Source organism: Talpa europaea, assembly GCF_964194135.1.
Source record: "Talpa europaea genome assembly, chromosome: 12".
Lineage (NCBI taxonomy): Eukaryota > Metazoa > Chordata > Mammalia > Eulipotyphla > Talpidae > Talpa > Talpa europaea.
The window spans coordinates 65,331,830-65,352,258 of NC_140079.1; the positions used below are offsets into that span (position 1 = coordinate 65,331,830).

At 45.3% G+C, this 20,429-nt stretch overlaps 1 protein-coding gene and 1 pseudogene across 2 annotated transcripts in view; one reads left to right on the forward strand and one right to left on the reverse strand.

Annotated features, from left to right (window-relative positions):
- Nucleotides 1-4,064: 4,064 nt before the first annotated feature.
- The window catches only part of LOC311182427 (glyceraldehyde-3-phosphate dehydrogenase-like), a 264,611-nt pseudogene continuing 248,246 nt past the window's right edge, over nucleotides 4,065-20,429 (reverse strand). Inside the window, exon 2 of the transcript in view lies at nucleotides 4,065-4,629. The product of the transcript in view is annotated as a glyceraldehyde-3-phosphate dehydrogenase-like (transcript). The remainder of the gene's footprint in view (nucleotides 4,630-20,429) is intronic.
- ILDR2 (immunoglobulin like domain containing receptor 2) overlaps nucleotides 14,587-20,429 on the forward strand; it is a gene marked incomplete at its 3' end in the record, with an annotated part of 56,120 nt that continues 50,277 nt past the window's right edge. Inside the window, exon 1 of the mRNA XM_084251189.1 lies at nucleotides 14,587-14,641. Within this exon, the coding sequence (XP_084107315.1) occupies nucleotides 14,596-14,641 (46 nt within the window). The 5' untranslated portion in view covers nucleotides 14,587-14,595. The remainder of the gene's footprint in view (nucleotides 14,642-20,429) is intronic.

The window sequence follows — 20,429 nt, forward strand, 5'->3', positions numbered from 1 at the left end:
CCGGCCGCAGAGATACCCACATGGCGCAGCAGACCTCTCCTGTCTCGCCCGCTGCTCCCCTCAGCAGTGTATTTCGTCAGTCTGCCTGTTCTGTTCCCTGCTCTGTGTCTGGTGAATCCTCTCACCCTTCTGCACATCTGGCCTGTACCCTGGTTCTTATATGCATGAACAAATAAATCTTGAAAAAGAAAATCACAATTTCATGGAAAGATGACAAAAAGCAGAGACTCAGACAATATGCGGTTTTGAAATAAATGATAGGAAGGGTACACATAGAGTTAAGAAGTTGAGGTTTAAATAAGGGCCTGAAAGATTTAGGGATTGCCTCGTAAAGGTCCTATTCACTTTTTGTTAGTGATGTAAAACATAAGTAATATGTTATAATTTACTATTTCTAGCATGTGTATTGAAACCTTTTTTCTGTTATGTTTTGTAATTGATTTCTGCTGATATGTGGACAAAGTGTTGTTTTTAGGGTTTGTCTTGTGTGTTTAATCAAACTCTCAAATTGATTCAAAATAGTGACAGTTGATTTCCTTGGATTTTCTGGTCATATATGCGTCCCAGAGAAATTCCCTTCTGTATTCGGTTTATTAAGAGTGTATGTGGGCCTCCCTGGTAGCATAAGGGGTTAAGCACTGCACTATAAAGCAATCCGCAGCGTCTGCAGCATGAGTTCAATGCCTGCCCGGTCAGGGAGAAGCCCACCTGGCGAGGCAGACCTCTCCTGACTTGCCCGCTGCTCCCCTCAGCAGTGTATTTCTGTCCATCTGCCTGTTCTGTTCCCCACTCTGTCTCTGGTGGAGCCTCTCACACACCTCTACCCCCACATCTCTGGCCTGTGCCCCAGCTCTTGTATGCATAAATAAATAAATCTTTGGGGGAAAAAAGAGTATATGTATATGTTTTAAAATCAAGTAATATTTGAAATTTATTAAATGCATCTTGAGCATCTTTTCACATGACCGTATATTTTCTCCTTTGATCTTATTAATATAATTAATGATATTGCTGGACGTTCTAATGTTGAAGCATCCTACCATTCTTAATATAATCTTTTTTTGATTTCATGTGACATTGCTGACCTTTTAAATCATACTTTACTACAGGATTTTTGTTTCCTTTTTCATAATGATACTGAATTTTAAGTATTCTTGTCTTGTCCTTACCAAATGGACTCAAGATTGTGATCCTTTCTTAAAATGAACTTCCATCTTTTCTTCTGTCCACTTTAAACAACAGATAGAAATTATGCATCCCCTAACATTTTGGTAAAATTTACTAGTAAAAATTCCTTGATCCCAATATGTATTTCAAGCACATAATTGACCTTTGATTACTATTTCAATGTTTTGTATGGTCATTTGTCTTTTCAGGTTTCCTTATTTTTAGTCAACAAATTTTGGTTATTTGTGCCTTTTTTAGAAAATTGTCTATTTAATTTAGGTATAAAATGTTGGTGAGGCTCTGAAGCAACTACAACTTTAATACTTTACTGGTGGGAGAATTATGACAATTTGTTAAAAAGTTAAATATATACTTATCATGCAACCCAGAAATCCCACTCATTTAGGAGAAATATATATATATATGTATGTGTGCATATATATATATATATATATATATATATATATATCCCCACACACAGACTTGTGCATGAATTTTCATAGCAGTTCTCTTTAGGAGAACCCCAAACTGGGCTATACAAGTATTCATTAAAAGATGACTTGGTGGGCCTCCCTGGTGGCGCAGCGGTTGAGCGCTGGGTTGCGAACCTGCCCGCGGCCTCTGCGGCGCTGGTTCGATCCCCGGCTGCTCCCCGGCCACCGGAGGAGGGTCCCACATGGCGCGCAGACCTCTCCTGCCGCCCGCTGCTCCCCTCAGCAGTGTGCTCCGGTCCTTCTGCCTGCTCTGCTCCCCGCTCTGGCTCTGGTGAATTCTCTCACCCTCCCGTGCTTCTGGCTGTACCCAGTGCATGTGTAAACAAAACAAACAAACAAAACAAACAAATAAATAAATAAACATGCCTCTATAAAAAATAAAAAAATAAATAAAAAAGATGACTTGGTAGCAAATTGTGGTCTATCTGTACAGTAGACTACTACTCATGAATGAAATGGGATGAATTATTGATATTCAACATGGATAAATTTTAAGGTAATTCTGTCAAATGAAAAAAGGCAAACACAGCAGGGTATGTAGTGTATGGTTCAATTTATATAAAACCCAGTTTATACAAAGCTTTATTTGGATTGATTAGTATTTTTGGCTCTACTTTGTCTTCTGCTACTTTCAAAGTTACACATTCTAATTTGCTTCATTCAGTGGCCGCCCACAAATTTTTTAAGATACTTATTTTAAAACATACTCTTATAACAACTTCTTTAGTCAAAAGATATCCCTACTCATGCTTTCAAAAAGACAAGAAACTTGGAAAATTATTGTTCCCCCTGCCCTCCACTTAATCTCCCAAGTCTTCTTTCATCTTACTGCCATCTCCCATGTTGATATTACCTTTTTTATACCAATGTTGAAACATGCTTAAAGTCCAATAAATTGAATATATTTAAAGTATACTATTTAATGAGCTTTAACATATATGTACAGCTGAGAAGCCACCATTACCATCAAGGTAATGGACATGTCCATCCACCCAAAATGTCCTCACCACCCATTTAGGCTGTGTGGAGTTACCCACCATTCACTAATACCCTGTTTATTTTTTCTTCAGTCTTTTTTCTCTTGGTTCTATTTTGCAGTTTCTATTGCTATTTCTTCATGTTAACTAATCTTTTCTTCTCAATATCCAATCTGCTATTAATCCTACTCTGTATTTTTTCTACCAGATCATTTCATTTTTATCTCTAGAATTATATTTGAATCTGTTTTCTATCTAGAATTACATTTATCTCTAGCATATATTTGAATCTATTTACACATTTCTACTTGTTCTTTTATCTACCTTCTTTAACACAGAATATAATTTTAAGGACTATTAAATGTCCTTGTCTGTACATACTATCATTTATGTCATTTCTGGGTCTGTTTCTACTGATTGATTTTTCTCCTTGTGAATTGTATTGTCTTGCTTCTTTGCAAGCTTTGTAATATTTGATTGTATGACAGTCATAAATTCCACCTTGTTGAGAGCTGAATATTTTTGTATTCTTATATACATCTTGTGGTTTGTTCTGAAACAGAGTTATTGTATTTGGAAATAGCTGAAGTTGGGTTTTGTACCTTTTCATCCTTGTTTTTATTCTTTGTTATTTGGAATCAAGCAACCTTTAAGGACTAATTTTCTACTGATATAACACCTATCTGAGTATTCTGCCTGACAACGCATAAATATGAAGGTTTTTCTACTTTGGCTGATAGAAACACAAACTATTTCTAGCTCTATGTGAGTTTCAAGGATTGTTCTTTCAAATCCTCTCAGGTTGTTCTTTCCCGAGAACTGTGTAGTTTCCTCCCACATGCCCTGATCAGTATTCAGATGGCACTTCAAGGAAAAGCCTCAGAAGATTTCCAAAGCTATTTCTTTGTGCTACTTCCTTTTTTCTGGTAGTCTGCCCTGTGAGCTATAGCCAGAGCAGAACAACCAACTCCAGCTCCCCAACTCGAGAGTCAGCAGTGCTCACCAGGATTCCCCTATGACTGCTGCATTCTAGATGTTCTCTCCAAACCACAACCTTATTTATTTCTGTTCTTTCAGGAATAACTCACCTCTTCTTCCTGATGTCCAGGGTCTGAAAACATTATTTCCTATAATTTCACCATTTTTTTTTGTTGTTGTTGTTCCAGACTGCTAGATAAATTCATTACCTGCTACTTCATATTGACCAATACTTTCTATTTCTTTTTTGGCTGGTTTCAGTGTACTTTTCTGATGGTACATGACAAGACAGGGTTCCCTAAGCCCCCCCCCCTCCTCAGGGGGTCTGAGAGGTAACTGACAGATCAGGAGATTCTCAGTGTGGATGAGTAGGGGAAGGACTCTCCAGCAACTGACGGCCTCCCTCTTCCTCCTGTGCTTTCTCTGGGACTAGTAGTCCAGGGGGCTCTTACTCCTTAGAGATCATGTGGACCATGAGCTCCACCACCCTGTTACTTTAGCCAAATCCATTGTAATGCCAAAAAATTAGCTTGACAAAGTGGTCACTGAGGGAAATGCCAGCCCCAGCATCAAAGTTAGAGGAGTATCACTGTTACAATCACAGGACACAATTGGTCCTTAGTGTATCTCAGGATGCCCTTGAGGGGGCCCTGTGAAACCTGCTTCACCATTTTCTTGATGTCATTGTATTTGGCAACTTTCTCCAGATGGCAGGTTAGAGCCACAACCAACACTTTAGGGGGTGGGGACTTGGAAGACTATGAGACTCAGCTTCCCATTCAGGTCAGGTTTGACCTTGTCCACAACCTTGGCAGCGCCAGTAGAAGCAGGGGTAATGTTGGCAGCCCCTTGGCCATCGTACCACAGTTTCCTATAGGAGCCATCCACAGTTTTCTGAATGGCAGCCATGGCATGGACTGTTGTCATGAGTTCCTCCAGAATGCCAAAGTTGTCATGGATGACCTTGACTGGGGGACCAAGCATTTGGTGGTGCAGGAGGTATTGCTGACAACCTTGAAGTTGTTATACTTTTCATGGTTCATACCCATCACAACCATGGGGGCATCAGCAGAGGGGGCAGAGATGATGACTCTTTTTTAAAAAAAGATTTATTTTTATTTATTTATGCATACAAGAACAGGGGTACAGGCCAGAGGTGTGGTGAATGGGGTGAGAGGATTCACCAGAGACAGAGTGGGGAACAGAACAGGCAGATTGACTGAAATACACTGCTGAAGGGAGCAGTAGGCGAGACAGGAAAGGTCTGCTGTGCCATATGGGTTAGCTCCCTGGCTGGGGATCGAACTTGTGTTGCAGTGGCTGAGATAGCTTCATTGTGCTGACTTAACCTCTTGTGCCACCAGGGAGGCCCATTGGCCCCACTTTTCATATGAGCCCCAGCCTTCTCCAACATAGTGAAGGCACCAGTGGACTCCGCCATGTATTAAGCACTAGCATCACCCCATTTGATATTGGTAGGATCTCGCTCCTAGGAGATGGATGTGGACTTAGCCAGGGTTAAAAGCAACCCTGGTGGCCAGGCATTCAATCCAGCCAAATTTACTCACTTTGACCTTCACCATGGTCTCTGAGGGACATGCTGGCACTGCACAAGAAGAGGCAGCTGTCTGTAGAACCAGGAGGAGCAGAAAGCCTAAGGCTTTTTCTTATTTTAACATTTTAAAACAATATTTAGATTTAACTGCTAAAGTTTTAGATAGGTAGCCAGGGCAACCTCAGTATCCTTAAGGAGCTGGTCCGGTAAAGAGCTGACAGAGGGAACAGCATATCTGATGATATGCCCTAGATAAATAAGAGCTTGTATATCTTTGGAAGAGATGGAAGACTGGTTGCTGTGGCTCTATGTTGCCAGGAGGGGAATGATACATGCTGAGTTAGTGTCATCAGCGGGGGTTTGGGCATGGCCAGTGTCAGGGGTTCAAGTATTGTTTTAAGTATGTGGATGGCCATTTAAAGGTTTTTTTTTTTTTTTAAGTCATGATATGGTTTACAGTTTAAGACAGGAGTCATGATGCTATTTGGAGAATAGGTTCAAAGCAGCAAGAATGGACATGGAGAGACCAGTTAGGAAGCTTTTCAGGGCTCAAATGAGAGATGATGGTGACCTAGAACAGAGAACATCAATAGACATGGAAAGGATGACTTCAAGTTGCACTTTGTGGAAAAAATAGAATTAACTGATGGCGTGAATAGAGAAATGAAAGAAAGGCAGGAGCTCTAGGTTTGGGCTCCAGTAACTCTGCCAACTGCTATCTTTTCCTAAAGTAGTGTGGACTGAAGGGAGGGAGAACTATGCTGGAGCCAAAGAGGGTCAAAAGCCCCTCTGCTTCTCTCCTTCTTTGATACAATTATTTTTCAATCTTACTTAAGTAAAGTACTATGTAATCAGAACAGACTCCCCCACCCCTTTCCAGCCAGATAAACTTCCTATTCAGGAATGCTAGAGAATGAAGGGCTATCTAAGTCATGGGGTAAAGGCAGAATTTGAAAGTAAGCTACATATATTTAAATGGTATTTAAATTCATGGAAATGGATTTGAGATCACCTAGGGTGACAGAAAGAAGGAAAAAAGATTCAGGATGGAGTCCAGTGGAACACCAGCACTTAAAAAGCATCTAGAAAAAGCAAAGTCCAGTAAAGGGACCTGAAAAGAAAGTTCTGAAGTAGCAGGGAGAAAAACAGGGAAAACAAGGGAAAAGTGTTTCTAGGAGGAAACTGCTTCATTCATTCAAAGAGATATGTGTAAAGTCTACTGAGTAGCCAGATCTATCAATGCAAAAAGTTGAACAGAACAAAGCTTATAACATAGCAAAAAGACAGACAATAGTCATAAATTGTGTATGTAAGATGTCTGAATATATGTCGATATGTCCAATGAAGAGATATAAAACAGAAGGGAATAGGTGCTGATGAAGGTATATTATCAAAGTGGTTTGAAAAGGCTCTATTTGAGGAAATTAAATTCAAGTAAATACTGGTAAGAAATGAGGAAGCAAATCAAGAAGATGTCAGACAAAGAACATCCCAGACAGAGGAAATAGTAAGTACAAAGACTTCAAGGTGAGTATGTACTGAGCATGTTTAAGGAACAGCAAAGTCTGGTTGGAGTGGAATAGGGGAGGGAAGTAGAGAGATGTTGGAGAGGGAGCAAGGCTTGATCACTTAGGTTTTGCAAGGCCACTATAAGGACATTGGATTCCAACTAAATGGGTGAGAAGCCATTGGAGATTTGGGTGGCTTCCTTTTTTATATTAAGTTTGAGGTGTGATTTTCAGCTGAGGGAGTGTTAGGAAAACCACCCAAGAAGACAGCGTTTTAGGAAAACATTTTCCCTAATGCTAGTCTTTTACTGATGCCAGTTTAAGGCTCTGATATTGCTCAGATGGTATCTTCTAACTTATGCAATAATAGTAGTAAAAGTAAGCAACATTCATTGAAAGCTCCTGAGCGAGACTCTGTGCTAAACTCTGCACAAACAAGGGTTACCTCAATTCTCCTCTTGAGAACCCTGTGCAATAGATTCTGTGATTATCCCCATTTTGCAGGATGGTAAGTGGAGGCTTAGAGTAGTAAAGTGACATCTGCACAGCCTGTGAGTAGATCTGAGATCCTTGATTCTTTAACATTCTAATTCCAAGCTGTTCATGATAGATGCTCCAGAATGTTTATTACATGATGCTTTGCCAAAAGGGGATTCCCAAGTTCCCCATCTTCTCCAGCTACCGTCTAAATGCACTGCCATATTTCTGAGTAACTCAGCCTGAATTCCTCCTGGTTGCTCTGTTACACGCATGCAACCTCTCCTCAGGTCACAAGGATTCTGCCGCTGGTGTTTCCCTCTACCACCTTTCACTTCCTCTTTGCTCTGCATTCCTGCCCTGCAGGCTAGCTTGGGTGCCTGTCTCCTACTGGCTCTCAGAGTGAACTCTCATGTGGGAGAGGCAGTCTCTCTTCCCAGCAATTTATCCTACACCCTGTGGCCAGAATAATCTGGCTGAAGACTGTAGGGTAAGGAAAAATGTCAGGCTTTTCTGCCCTCCCGCCGTCAGGATAGATGATGGATCCTTGCGGTCCTGATGGTGGGCACCTGGAGTAGGGTGTGGGCAGAGGTAGATGGGATTCACCTGGGCTGAGACAGTGCTTTTGAAGGGCAGCGTCACGGGGACGCCAGGAGAAGCCGAAAGTGAAGCCGAGAAAGAAGAAGCAGAAGCCGAGAGAAGGCCGAAGAACCCATAGAGTGAAGACCTGTTGGGGGCTGGGAGGCCTGCCAGCCTCCCAGCCCCCCAGCCCCCCAATACTCCTGCCTGCCATGTACCTGGTAATCCCAATAAAAACCTGCAAAACCACTGAGGACTCTGACTCCTCCTTTATCCGGTCTGCATGGGATCCTAGAAAACCTGCACTGTGTCATTCCTGCCCTTACAAAGACTAATCCTGTTTTTCTGCTTAAAGACCTTATGGGTGGTCCATTGCCCTTGGAATTAAGTCCAGACCTCATAGCCTGTTCCCCTACATCAGCCTACATCTCCAGCTCCATTGCTGACTCTGCCCTTTGTGAAGCCATGCTCTGGGCAACGAATCCCACTCACACCCCTGCTATTGCTTGTGCATCTACATGACCTCCTTCTCTGTTTCTGCTTTTAGAAATTCTATCCAAATCATCTTTAAGACTTAGTTCAGGGGTCACCTTTGCATGAAAATATCTCTGACCAGAACTTCTGAGAGGTAATTGATCCCTCTCCCTGTCCCCCCTCCCCCCACTATACCTGGTACATGTCCTAAGATAGGCTCTGCCACATTGTGACAGTTAAAAACCATGACTGTCTCTCTCCCCCCCCATACACACAGAGAGAAACATTAACCCAACTCTAAGCTCTTTGACATAAGGGGCTCTGAATCATTCATCTTTCAATTCCTATTCATCTTAAATATCTAGGCAGCATAATATCTAGAATATAGAAGACAATAAATGCATATGGAATAAATGAATGAATGCAGGGGCGAGGGAAGGAGAGATGATATGCAAAAGCCAAGAAGTGTACCCTAGAACAATGTGTAATTAGACAAATATATACTAATCTCCTCTGTGTGTATAAGGTACTGGCTCGGATTGGCACAGTGTAGGATAAATGAAAGCGATCAGGTTTTTTCCACCCTCCTGTCATTAGCATCAATGATCAACACTCCGTCATTAGCATCAATGATCGACACCTGAGGTATTACACGCGTGCCTGATGGAGGCACCTGGAGTACGGTGTGGGCATGCATAAGTGGGCACACCTGAGCCGAGAGACTGAGCCTATAAGGGCGGTAACACAGGGATGCAGTCAGCAGAGAGCAGAGGACGTGGCAGTAGAGGGCCATGCAGTAGAGTGCGGTAGAGACCAGTGAGAGAAGGCCAGAGAGAGTAAAGATTCGCTGGGGCCTAGGAAGCCTACCAGCCTCCTGGCCACCCCACCCCCAGCCCCCTGCTTGCCCTGCACCTGGTTGCATCACTACAAATGGTGTAGAAAGATCATTAAAAGCCTGAAAAATCCATCTAGAGCTCGAGGATAGAAAACCTGCTCAGTGCCTTGCTGGCACTAGAGGTGCATACAGAAACGATACTTCTATGGGAGAGCCACACCCCACAACTCCAAGACAAAGGTCAAGGCTGCCAGTCTTTAACACTGGCTTTGAGAACCTACAAATGACCCTTCTCCAGTTTGAGCTGCTGCTTTTCATGATATTCAGTTTTCTGGACTTCTTGTTCCAGCTCCCCTCCCTGCCCATTTTCTGGGAGTGAGGTCATTGGATGACTTACTTGTTCTGGCTCACTTCCCTCCCTTTGGTTCAGTCTTTAATCTGTGCCAGGGAAGAAGGCAGCTCTAGGAGAGTGCTTAGGCTCTGAGAAGCAATCTTCTGGCTTAATCATCAAAACCTTGCACCCAAAGCCATGATAAAACACAGGCAGCCACGCCCCCTATATTTTTACCCCTTCTGGGTTGAAGGATGCTGCTTAATCACTGAATTCTGCCCTGCTATTCATTTGGGGGCCTGTCACTGATGTTCCTGTCTCCAAAGGATGCTAATATGAAAACAAAAACAAAAATAAAAGCGAAGACAGGACTCACAAAAGAGAAGCAGCCTTCATTTCTGACTAACTTATGATTAGAGGTTGAACTATCATTCAATAAGGGCTCCAAAGGCTTCAACTGCTCCTAATTAGCTTGATTAACTGCTCATGATGGAGGCAGAATGAGAGTAGGTATACATTTGGGGGCTTTGTAACTAGCTGAAGATACAGACCTGACAAAACACCTGTCACCCCTTTTTCATGCTTCTCTCCTTTTTCTAGGGATGTATAGGGACTGAGTAAATTGTGGCACAGCTGTATCTTTTCTCTACTAAAATATTTTACATCATAAAACTATTAGCCATACAGAAAATTATAAAGAAAAAACCAAGAAATGAATGACAGTCCTACCCAGAGATAACTGTTGTTGCTCTTTTATTGTTTCCTTTCTTTTAAATGCATTTTTTTGTATTTGAGACCATGCTCTAAATATAACTTTATACTTGGCTCTTTTTTTTCCCTGCACATTATCCTTGGATAGACCTCTGTGGGGGAAGCATTATTAGACAGCTAGCTCAGGAGACAGCTGTCCACCGTTAGTGGGGTCTGGCCTCAGGATGGCGCAAGCAGATGTCACCTCCTTCAGTGCCCTGCACCACTGCAGTTTGATTTGAAGCCTAAGACAGCAGGTATTGGCTGAAATCTGCTTCCAGTACATGGAATTTTCAGCACACTCTCCCAATCTTTTACTTATTATGTACTTACCTCTGTTCTTGGCAGTACAGCTTTTTTTTTCTTTTTTTTTGGCATCATGCTCTTTACATTTGCATTTCCTTTCTTTAAAGCGTTTTCCTAATGAAACAATTTATTCCTCAATATGTAAGGACTTCCAGATTGAAAATGTTTCCAACTTTCAGTATAGTGTGTCTAGAGTCTCCAGTTTCTTTTTTTAAGCTCCTAGTTTTAATTTAGATTTTTTTTAAATGCATAATTCATTCAGGCTGGTTTTGAAAACATGCAGGATGGGGAAGATAACAAATCTGAAAGGTAGCACTGAGGGGAAGGGGGAAGACAGATGAACAAAACCTAGATAAGAAACATGGTATATATGTTAAAGTCACACCTCACAGACTCCCCCTAGAACTCGAGATCAGAGAGAAGCAGAAATGCAATGTCATCTCTGTGCTTTCAAAAGCCCTACGAGGAGCAGGATTCATGTGCAAGCATGCCTGTGTGCATGCAATGAAATCATGTTTTAAAGAGGATTCAGCCACATTATATTTAGAACCATGTGGTTGCTACCAGCTACCAGCTACCCGCATGTCTCCTTGCAGTGGCTCACTTCTCTTTTCTCTGTGTCCTAATTCTGTTCTTTAGTGTGAGGTTTTGACAAAGCTTTGTGTCAGTTTCTCCCCTTCCCCATCACACAAGATTCCAGCTGTGGGAGTCCTGGAAATCCTGCTGTGCCTGCCCCCGACCTATGTTCTGACATGTTTGTTGCCGCAAAATTTGGAGTATCCAGACCCTTTCTTGACTATAAGGAGTCAGTCTCTACTTGGGGGTCCTGTCCTATTTGGCCAGAAAAAACAGACTAGAACTTAACCAGACCTGAGGTTCATTCACATATGTCAACTCAACAGCTCCCAGGAGAACAAAAAGTGATTGGTAGTGCTTCTGATAAAGCAATGCTTCTTAAACAGGAGTATGTGTCAGAAGCACTTGAGGAAGGCTGCTAAATGCAGATTTCCTGGCCCCATCCAGAGTTTCTCAACTCATTTTTTTTTTTTTAGTGGAGGCTGGGATTCGGTGTGTCAAGTCAGCACTTTTATGCGCTGCTGATGTTGGACATCATAAAACCAACTTAGAAAAGCACCAGGATCCTACTCTCACCCCTAAGACAACAAAATAATACCACCACCCTACTCCTTCCATCCCTCAGGCTGCATGCTTTAGTCATTAGGGGTACCCTTATGGTCTCTCCTAACCCTTCATCAATTTGGTATGCTTTGTGCATTGAGAAGGGACACACACTGTCATTTATTCCAGCTTAGCATCCCCTTAGGGATGGTCCGGAGCCCCATCCACTTGAAAAGATACAGATAAACCAAAAGTACCATTCTATCTAGAAGACAGACCTGGAGAGTACTATACAGAAAACCAATTGCCAGCATGTAGTACAAGGCCCCTGGGTCCCGTGACTCACCCTGGGACAAGCTTCTCTCTAGGTACCTAATGTCTTGGTGACATACACAAGAGCCCATACTCTGAGCACATGTTCTAAGTTCACTTTTCTGAACATTCTTCACATGTACATCCAGGTTCTTTTCACTCCATCTATCTCCCATTTCCAATTTCTCAACTGTGTGAACTTGCTCTTATGCCACATTTTACATAAAATGCCATTGCTACATATGCTTAATTATTAAACACGATTTAAATCTTCGAGTATGCTATGTGTACATGCACACACACACACACACACATCAGTGCAGCATCACCTCAACCCTCTGGTCTAGATGTCCCTTTTATGGTGCAAAGTGCTTTGGAGTCAAGAGACCTCAGTTCAAATCCTACCTCTGCCACTTACTAGTTTCCTGTTCTTGGAAAAGTTTATTAAATTCTGTGGGCTTAAGTTTCCTCAAAACAATTCAATGAGAACGCTTATAAAACATCTAGAGCTGTACCTAGAACCTACAGATGTTAGGTACCTTCTTTATTCTTTTCTATATTTTATTTTATTGTATATGAAAGGAAGTAATCTTCCAGATTGCTCTCACACAGTGTATTAGCCAGGGTTTTTAATTGCACGCATCAGACATCTCTGGCAAAAATAAACAAAAGAGGGAATTGCCAAGAAGGTTGAAGAGCCAGGTGCAGAAAACCAGCCAGAACCCAGGGAGGCTACACAGCCAAAATCACACCTCAGAGCACGGTGGCACCACTGGCCCTAAACTCTGGATGCCACTGTCACCGCAGTGGCAAAACCAATTCTCTGCTATCCTTGTGTCTTGCATCTCTTGCTCCAGATTCAGCACACTCATTTAGAGGGTTCCCGACCATTCCTGGGGCCCAAGCCTGTGTCTTGCTGGGGTGGTTGAAAAGGTGGTTCTAAACTTTCTGGCTTCCATAGTTAGAATTCCTCAAAAATAAGAAGGGGATTCATATATCAGGTTGCCAGAAGAGACCACTGTCCCAAAAGTATTCTCCCCTTTTCTGAGGCTCATCTCATCCCCTCACCACATTTACATTCATTCTGAAGTACATGGAGTCTTTCTTTCGAGGTACTCTTCAAACCTTTTAGAAACACTCTGGTTTCAGGGGCAATTTTATACTTTTCTGCGTTGTTTCCATTCTTTTCTTTGCTTGCACTTCCTCCTGCCCTGCCCCCTTTCCACCATCAATCCCTGAACAGCCCAAATCACACCCATGCTGCCAATGTCTATTGAGATGGGGTGTTTCTATCCCTCCACTAAATAGCTCCCTTATGTTCTGAGGGCCGGTCCCTTATCCTTTATATCTATCTCTGTTATCACATTTGCCCCATGTTGCTAAGAATATGTGTTCAGTCTACCTTCTCCCTGGGCAAGATGACTCTGATTCGTCTTTGTAGCCTTCTCCAAGCACCTCGTACTTAGTACGTATTTGTGAAACAAAGCATAGGTTTCTTAGTTGTCTCAACACATACTATAGACTACTTCCACACAAGACAGAACAGTTTAAAAGAAAATAGAAAGAGGGCCTCGCTGGTGGCGCAGGCGGTTGAGCGCAGTGCTGTGAAGCTGTCCGCAGCCTCTGCAGTGCTGGTTCGATACTGGCCGGCAGATGAGGGTCCCACACAGCGCGGCAGACCTCACCTGTCGCGCCCGCTGCTCCCCTCAGCAGTGTGTTTCAGCCAGCCTGCCTGTTCTGTTCCCTACTCTGCCTTTGGTGAGTCCTCTCACCGTCCCACACATCTGGCCTGTACCCTGGTTCTTCTATAAATAAATCTTAAAATAAATAAATAAATAAAAATAATCCTTGCGAACGTGCCCTGCAAACCACAGTGTTGGACAACTGTACAAATTGTTTAGTTCATTCTGGTTTTACACAGAATACAGCCGGCTGCCCTTACCCAACCTCATACCAATTTAAGAGAAGAAAGTTACGACAGGGGAGTTCGCCCACCTGTTTGAATTCTGCGCAGCCTCTTGGCTCCTTGTCCAAAAAGGAACCAGAAGGGGCAGGGGCACAGCCACAGTCCTAGAGGAGTTGCCGGGCTAGGTCAAGCCACGCGTCCCCGCGGGTCCCACCCCGGCCGCTCTGTCCCTCCCCGCACTCCCGGCTGGCGGGGAGCCAAGCAGGCACAGACCCCCCGACGCTCCAGTCCCCTCCCCCAGTTCTGGCTCGGGGGTCCGAACTTGGGCAGCTCTGGAGGGGCGCCGAGACCTCCCCGGGGTCCGTGCGGCCGGCGGAGGCCGACCCGCGCCTCCAGGGCGCGGTGCGCTTTGCAGCTCGGCGCTGCCCCCCGCGGCGAGGCCGGCACGTGACCCAGAAACTTCGGCAGCCGGGGCGGCGGGCGGCGGGGAGGCGCGGCCGAGCTCCCCCGCGCGGCGGGCTCTGGCGGGGAGGCGCTCGGCCGGCGCGGCGCTGCCAGGGCGCGCGGGTGCGGGTGCGGGTGCGGGTGCGCGGTGGCCGCGGGGAGGCGCCGCCGACGCCGCGCGGACCCCGAGCCCGCGGCAGCGCGCCTTCCGCCGGCGGCGCGGTCAGCCCGGCCCCGCCTGCGCGGCCGCCCCGCGGGCGGGGAGGCGCCGGGGGACGCTGGGGGCCCCGCTGCCCGCGCCGCCCGTGCCACCGCCGCGGAGCTCCGCGCGCCTGTCGCTCCCACTTGGCGCGCTCCTTCCCTGGCGGGGGAAGTTGGGGAGAATGGACAGGGTCGTGCTGGCGTGCGTGGCTCTCTGCTGGCTGACAGGTAAGTCTCGTTTTCTACCGAAACCAGTAACTTTGTATTTCCCGTAGCTGTGCTGTGCGCACCCCACCTCACCCCCATTCTCCCCGGTGTGTTTAAAGCGGTTTTGTAGGCTGGTGGTAAGTGGGGGGGAGGGGTGTGTGTGTGTGTGTGTGTAAGAGAAAAATGGGGGTCGGGGGGGAGAACCCCATGACAAGTGAGACGGATCGAGATGCAGGTGTCTGACTCCTTCCCTAGGAGATCGGTCTTGCCGATGTGCATTTCACCTCCTTACAACGGTTCACCCTCAGGCTTAGCCTGAGTTTGTGGTGCTCTGAGTCCAGGGGAAAACCTGTCTAGAAAAACCGAGGCTTGGAGGAGACTGGTTAATTAAGAGAGCTGGTTTTCCGGAGGTGTGGGGTGGGTGGAATAGCATCTCCTTAATTCCTTCCCGGGAGAGAGACACATGGGAGCCCCCGAGTATTTTCCCTGCAGCTCCTGGAGATTAGGATGGAGGTTGGTTTGGTTGTGGGGTTAGGGCCTCGCACTCTCGCTTAGTACCGCTTGAGGAGTGGGCAGTGGAGTAGAGGCTTCCTTCCCCAAGAAAGGGGCTCCACATCTTCTAGTAAAGGTAATTTGAAGGATATCCGGTAGCCTTGGGCTTCTCTCCTGCATCAGTCACTTCCTCTACCTGGATCTTCCCTCCTGTTTGTGAACTTTCTCCCCACCCTTCTGGGGTTTGGAAAGGCTCTTGTTCCTAACACATTGTCCCACACACTTTAAGAGGGGGAGGACAGGGGTCCAGGCAGGATGGCCAGCTTGGAGTTGGGGAGTGTGTGTATAGGAAGGTTGGGGCAGCTTGGACTGGATCAGAGGCAAGCATTGAAATTACCATGATGCGAGAGACCAGCAAGGAATTAGAAATGTGGTGAGGACAAGATGGGGACAGTGAAGTGGGAGAGAAAATAGGAAGAAGCATGCAAAAATGAAGTTTTGTCCCTTCTGTGGTTATCAACAAGAAGATTTGAAAAAAATCAAGTCAGTAGGAAAAGGGGAGCAAATTTAAAATTTCCAAGGCAAGTCATCAGCAGAGGGTAAAATATTTAAGAAGAAAGGAGGAGAATTCTATTTCCCTTAGCTTCAGAATAAGATTATTGATTGCCTCAGGGTTTTTTTAAAATCTATTCCAAATGGAGGGTCCCTAACCCTGCCTCTTCCCCACTGTTGGGTTTAGATTGGGGTGCATCCTCCACAGAGTTAGCCTCTTCTCTTGGCTCTTCTGAGTTCATCCCTCCCACATTATTCAAATATGAATCATCTCTAATTTCAGGGTTTGGCAGATCCATGCCTCCCCACTCCTCTGGTCTCCTAGGGCCTTCCACCCTCCCTGATTCTGAATGTCCTTAATTTGCCTCTACTGATGTGAGGGGAACTTAGACCTTGAGTCTCTATCACCATCTCCCTGAAGTCTGCAAGGCTTCCCCTGGGGAGAGGGTCCCTGAGTCAGGGCTGCTCTCTCAGGCACCCTGGGGTATGCCCAAGAGGAGCACTCCTTGCAAGGGGTGGGAGATGAAGGGACAACATACAGCCCTTATAGGTGGCTAACAGCTTTTTATGGAACCAATTCAGATCCCTGGAAGGGACCACAGACTTCTCCCCTGCATCTAGATCAGTTCCCTTGGTTTATAGAGATGAGAGGCGATATGCACACAGCCAACATGAACAGAATAGCGACAGGAACCCGGTTCTCCAGCACCTGGGCCAGTTCTTGCTGCACTCTTCTAAGCTGCCTTTCTGAGTTTCTCTTTAAGGGTTTTATTTTGAGGGGAGATGCTACTTTGTCAGTGCCTCCTTCCATCTGCCCTGGGAAAGGTTGCCCCTGCCTGGAAGCAGGCAACAGGTTAGTTACCAGGGCTACTTCAGCTATCAGAAAGCTGGGGGTTGGGGGGGCTTCATGCTCCGCTAGCGAGGCTGGTTCCTAGTTCCCACTGGTCCTCACCCCGGCACCACTGTTCCCAGTCCTGCTTCCCTCTTGTCCCATCGAGGCTGTCAGGTGCCACTGGATAAACTACCTCTCAGCCTGAGCCAAGTGGAGGAACTAACAATGGCGGCTGGGGAGGAGAGGGAGGAGGGACAGCAGCCAGGGGTGAGATGCATTCAGACATCGTTCGTAGAGAAACCAGGAGAGGAAAGGTAAGAAATTTTAGCCCAGCTCAATCAATGAATTCTCTCTTGAGGGGGTGGAAGAAAGGGAGGGAGAAAGGAAAGGACAGATTAAAAATGAGTCAGAAAGCCAGGAAAACACACACACACACACACACACACACATTCATTCTCCTCCCTCCCTATCACCTCCCGCTCCCCTCTCTCTTTTTCTTTATCTCTCCTCCCCACCTACCCTCCTCCCCTTGTTTCTCTCTTTTAATGCTGGCTGAGCAATTTCTAATCAACACTTCATTTTTTTCCTCAGGCTCTAGCAGCTCCTTCCTCATCTTCCATTGCTTAGATTCTGCATTTCTTCCTGCTGTATATTTAGCCTCATGATTTCTTATTGTCATCATGATGCTCCTTCCTGTAATAGATTGTTTTTTGTTGTTGTTGTCCTGAACAAAACAAAATGCTTACCAGCTGCTATTTTAGCAACAGGTGCCCTCAAGCAGTAGCACTTGAAGGAGGGTTCACTCTGTCTTTGTTCCTGAATATGGATGGTGTTCTTCCTTCCCAGCAGCAGCGGCTGCAAGAAATGCTGGAGTTGTGTGGCCACCCTGACACACTCCATGAACAGAGTGGGGAGCTGGAGATGTATTTTCCTGGAGACTCCTTTGAGTTTCTCTGTGATAAAGATTGCTGCCTCTATTAGTGTTTCGTTTGGCACCTGCCCTTTTGGTTATATTCAATCATTCATCCATACTATAAGCATGTATTCAATTCCTGTGGTTTCCAAGTATTATGTTAGGTGCTGAGAATAAACAGATTTTTAAAAAAAGACATTTTGTCCTCAAAATGTAGTCAGTCTACATTGAGTCAGTGGAGTCAGTGACTCAAACAAGCTTCTAGGTAATTTTGAGATGATGGTGAAAAAAACTATGATGAGACTACCTAGGTGCTCTAGAATGTGGAGGAGGCATATCAAGCCCAAACCTGGAGTGGGGGTAGGACAGTCTGAACTCAACTCCCAGAAGAGCAATGACTGAGTTAAGACCTTTATTCCTGCACAGTCAGCTGCTGAGTTACTGGCACGTGAAGGCATCACGCTAGAATGAGTAAGATGAATCAGACAGTCCTGTCCCCAAGGAGCTCATGGTCTGGTGGCAGAGACTCCAGAGCATAAACACATCATTCATCAGAAGTCTCTATAAAAAACAATATTGGAGCTCTGCTAAATATTGTGGGGGTCCTTGGAAGGGCTCCCCACCCAGCCTGCAGCAGGGAGGAAGATCTCCAGGAATGCCTGCTACCTGGTCCTGTTTTTATTCAAGTCAATGCCTGGAGACGGCGAGGCTACACTTGGGTATTACCAGCTCTAGAGAGTTAACGCGTTACTATGCTGGAGAAGGAGGTGTTGCTTTTACAGATTGCTGACACCTCAGGTTCCACTGCCTCCTCTCCTGTCCTGTATACCTTTCAGTTCCACCCCCCTCCTGTATTCTACTTCCCCCCAAGAAAGAAGCCTTATACATTTTCTTTCAACACTTGGGAAGGAACTCTCCCTCCTTCCCACCACCCCCCAGTCTGGTTGCTTCTTTTTGGACTAGGAAAGGGGGGTGCTTCACTACCCCTAACAATCTTTAGATTTTTTTAAAGATTTATTTATTTATACAAGAACCAGGGTACAGGCCAGATGTGTGGGAGGATAACAGGATTCACCAGAGACAGAGCAGGGAACAGAACAGGCAGACTGATGAAATACACTGGTGAGGGGAGCAGCGGGCGCGACAGGAGAGGTCTGCTGCACCATGTGGGACCCTCGCTGACCAGCCGGGATTGAACCTGTGCTGCAGAGGCTGCGGATAGCTTTACAGCATAGCGCCCAACCGCCTGTGCCACCAGGAAAGGCCCAATCTTTAGATTTTAGATTCACAGGAGTATGATTCTGCTGAGTGGCTAGCTTACACAGATTTTATTTTGTGTTTATTTGGTAGTCTTTGTGCAATGCTATGCTTCTATTACACTAGCAGTCTTAATGCTCGTACCTAGTGCTCAGTTCGCTCTTAGTAGTACTTGTCACAGCTTGTTTAGCAGAAAGAGTTCTGACCTGGGAGTTGAGGATTGGGTTCAAGTTGCATGTCCTCCACAAATATACTCTATAACCATGAGACCTTCATTTTATAATCTGTTGAAAGAGGTAATTCCTGCCCCCCACCCCCGCCAAGTGGCGCAGCAGTTGAGCGCTGGGTTGCCAAACTGTCCACAGCCTCTGCAGCACCGGTTCGATTCCCGGCTGCCGGGGAGGGTCCCACATGGCGCGCAGACCTCTCCTGCCACACCCACTGCTCCCCTCAGCAGTGTACTTCGTCAGACTGCCTGTTCTGCTCCCCACTCTGGCTCTGGTGAATTCTCTCATCCTCCCGCACTTCTGACTGTACTCAGTGCTTGTATAAATAAATAAATAAATCTTAAAAAAAAAAAAAAGGTAATTCCTAAGGTTATTTCCAGGTCTAAGATTCTGTGGTTTCTCCATATAATTTTGATGAGTTGGAAGTCAAAGAGGGACGGTCTGCTCTCCCTCTTAGTATTAACTCAGTGAAGAGCCATCATAGAACTCCAGTTTTCTTCTGTTCCTCTGACCATTAGTGGTTGGAATGAAAAACACCATCTGGGAAGGGAGAGCTTTTGTTGGAGTAGCACCTGGTGCTTGGTCTGCAGGGTAGGGTCACTCTGAACAATTAAATGAGACCTTGTATTGGTGAAGCAAGGCAAGTCCTTAGACCAGGTGGGATGAATCTTTCTCCAGCCAACTTAGTCCTGGAAAGTCCTTTCTAGTTTCAGCTTTCATCCCAGTACTCTCTGACCTCTTCACTCCTTCCAGCTATTTTAGCTCTGATGGTGCCTTCTTTTCCTCAGTCACGAATATAAAGAAAGATGAGATGTGGTGGTCATTCTTGCTTATTTGCCTGATATAATGCTTTCTGTGTGTTAAATGGCTTTCAAATTCATGATGCCTTCTAAGAAGGAAGGCTGATATAACCTACCTATATTAAATAAGACAAAGAAGCAAAGGAAATAAGATACTTGTCCAAGTGATGGCATTTTATTAATTAAATGAATAAGATATAGCCTCACTGGCTTGATATGATTTAGTTGTTTCAAATGTCTGAATCTAGGGAGACTTTCTTGTCTGGGTAAGGTCAAACCAGAACTCCTGATTTGAGTGAACATAATGTTATCCCTAATGGACCTGTGGGTAGTGAGACTCAGTGTTGTCAAGACTCAGGAAACATTGCAGAGAAAAGAGAGAAAGCATAGCATTTAGTGTTTTTGATTAAAGCCTGAGACCTGGGCCTCCCTGGTGGCGCAAGGGGTTAAGCACCACACTATGAAAGCAATCCGCAGCCTCTACAGCATGAGTTCCATCCCCAGCTGGCCAGGGAGCAACCCACATGGTGCAGCAGACCTCTCTTGACTCGCCCGCTGCTCCCCTCAGCAGTGTATTTCAGTCAGTCTGCCTATTCTGTTCCCTACTCTGTCTCTGGTGAATCCTCTCACCCCCTGAATCTCTGGCTGTACCCCAGCTCTTGTATGCATAAATAAATAAAATCTTAAAAAAAAAAAATCCCTCACCCTTCCACAAAAAAAAACAGAAAGGCCTGAG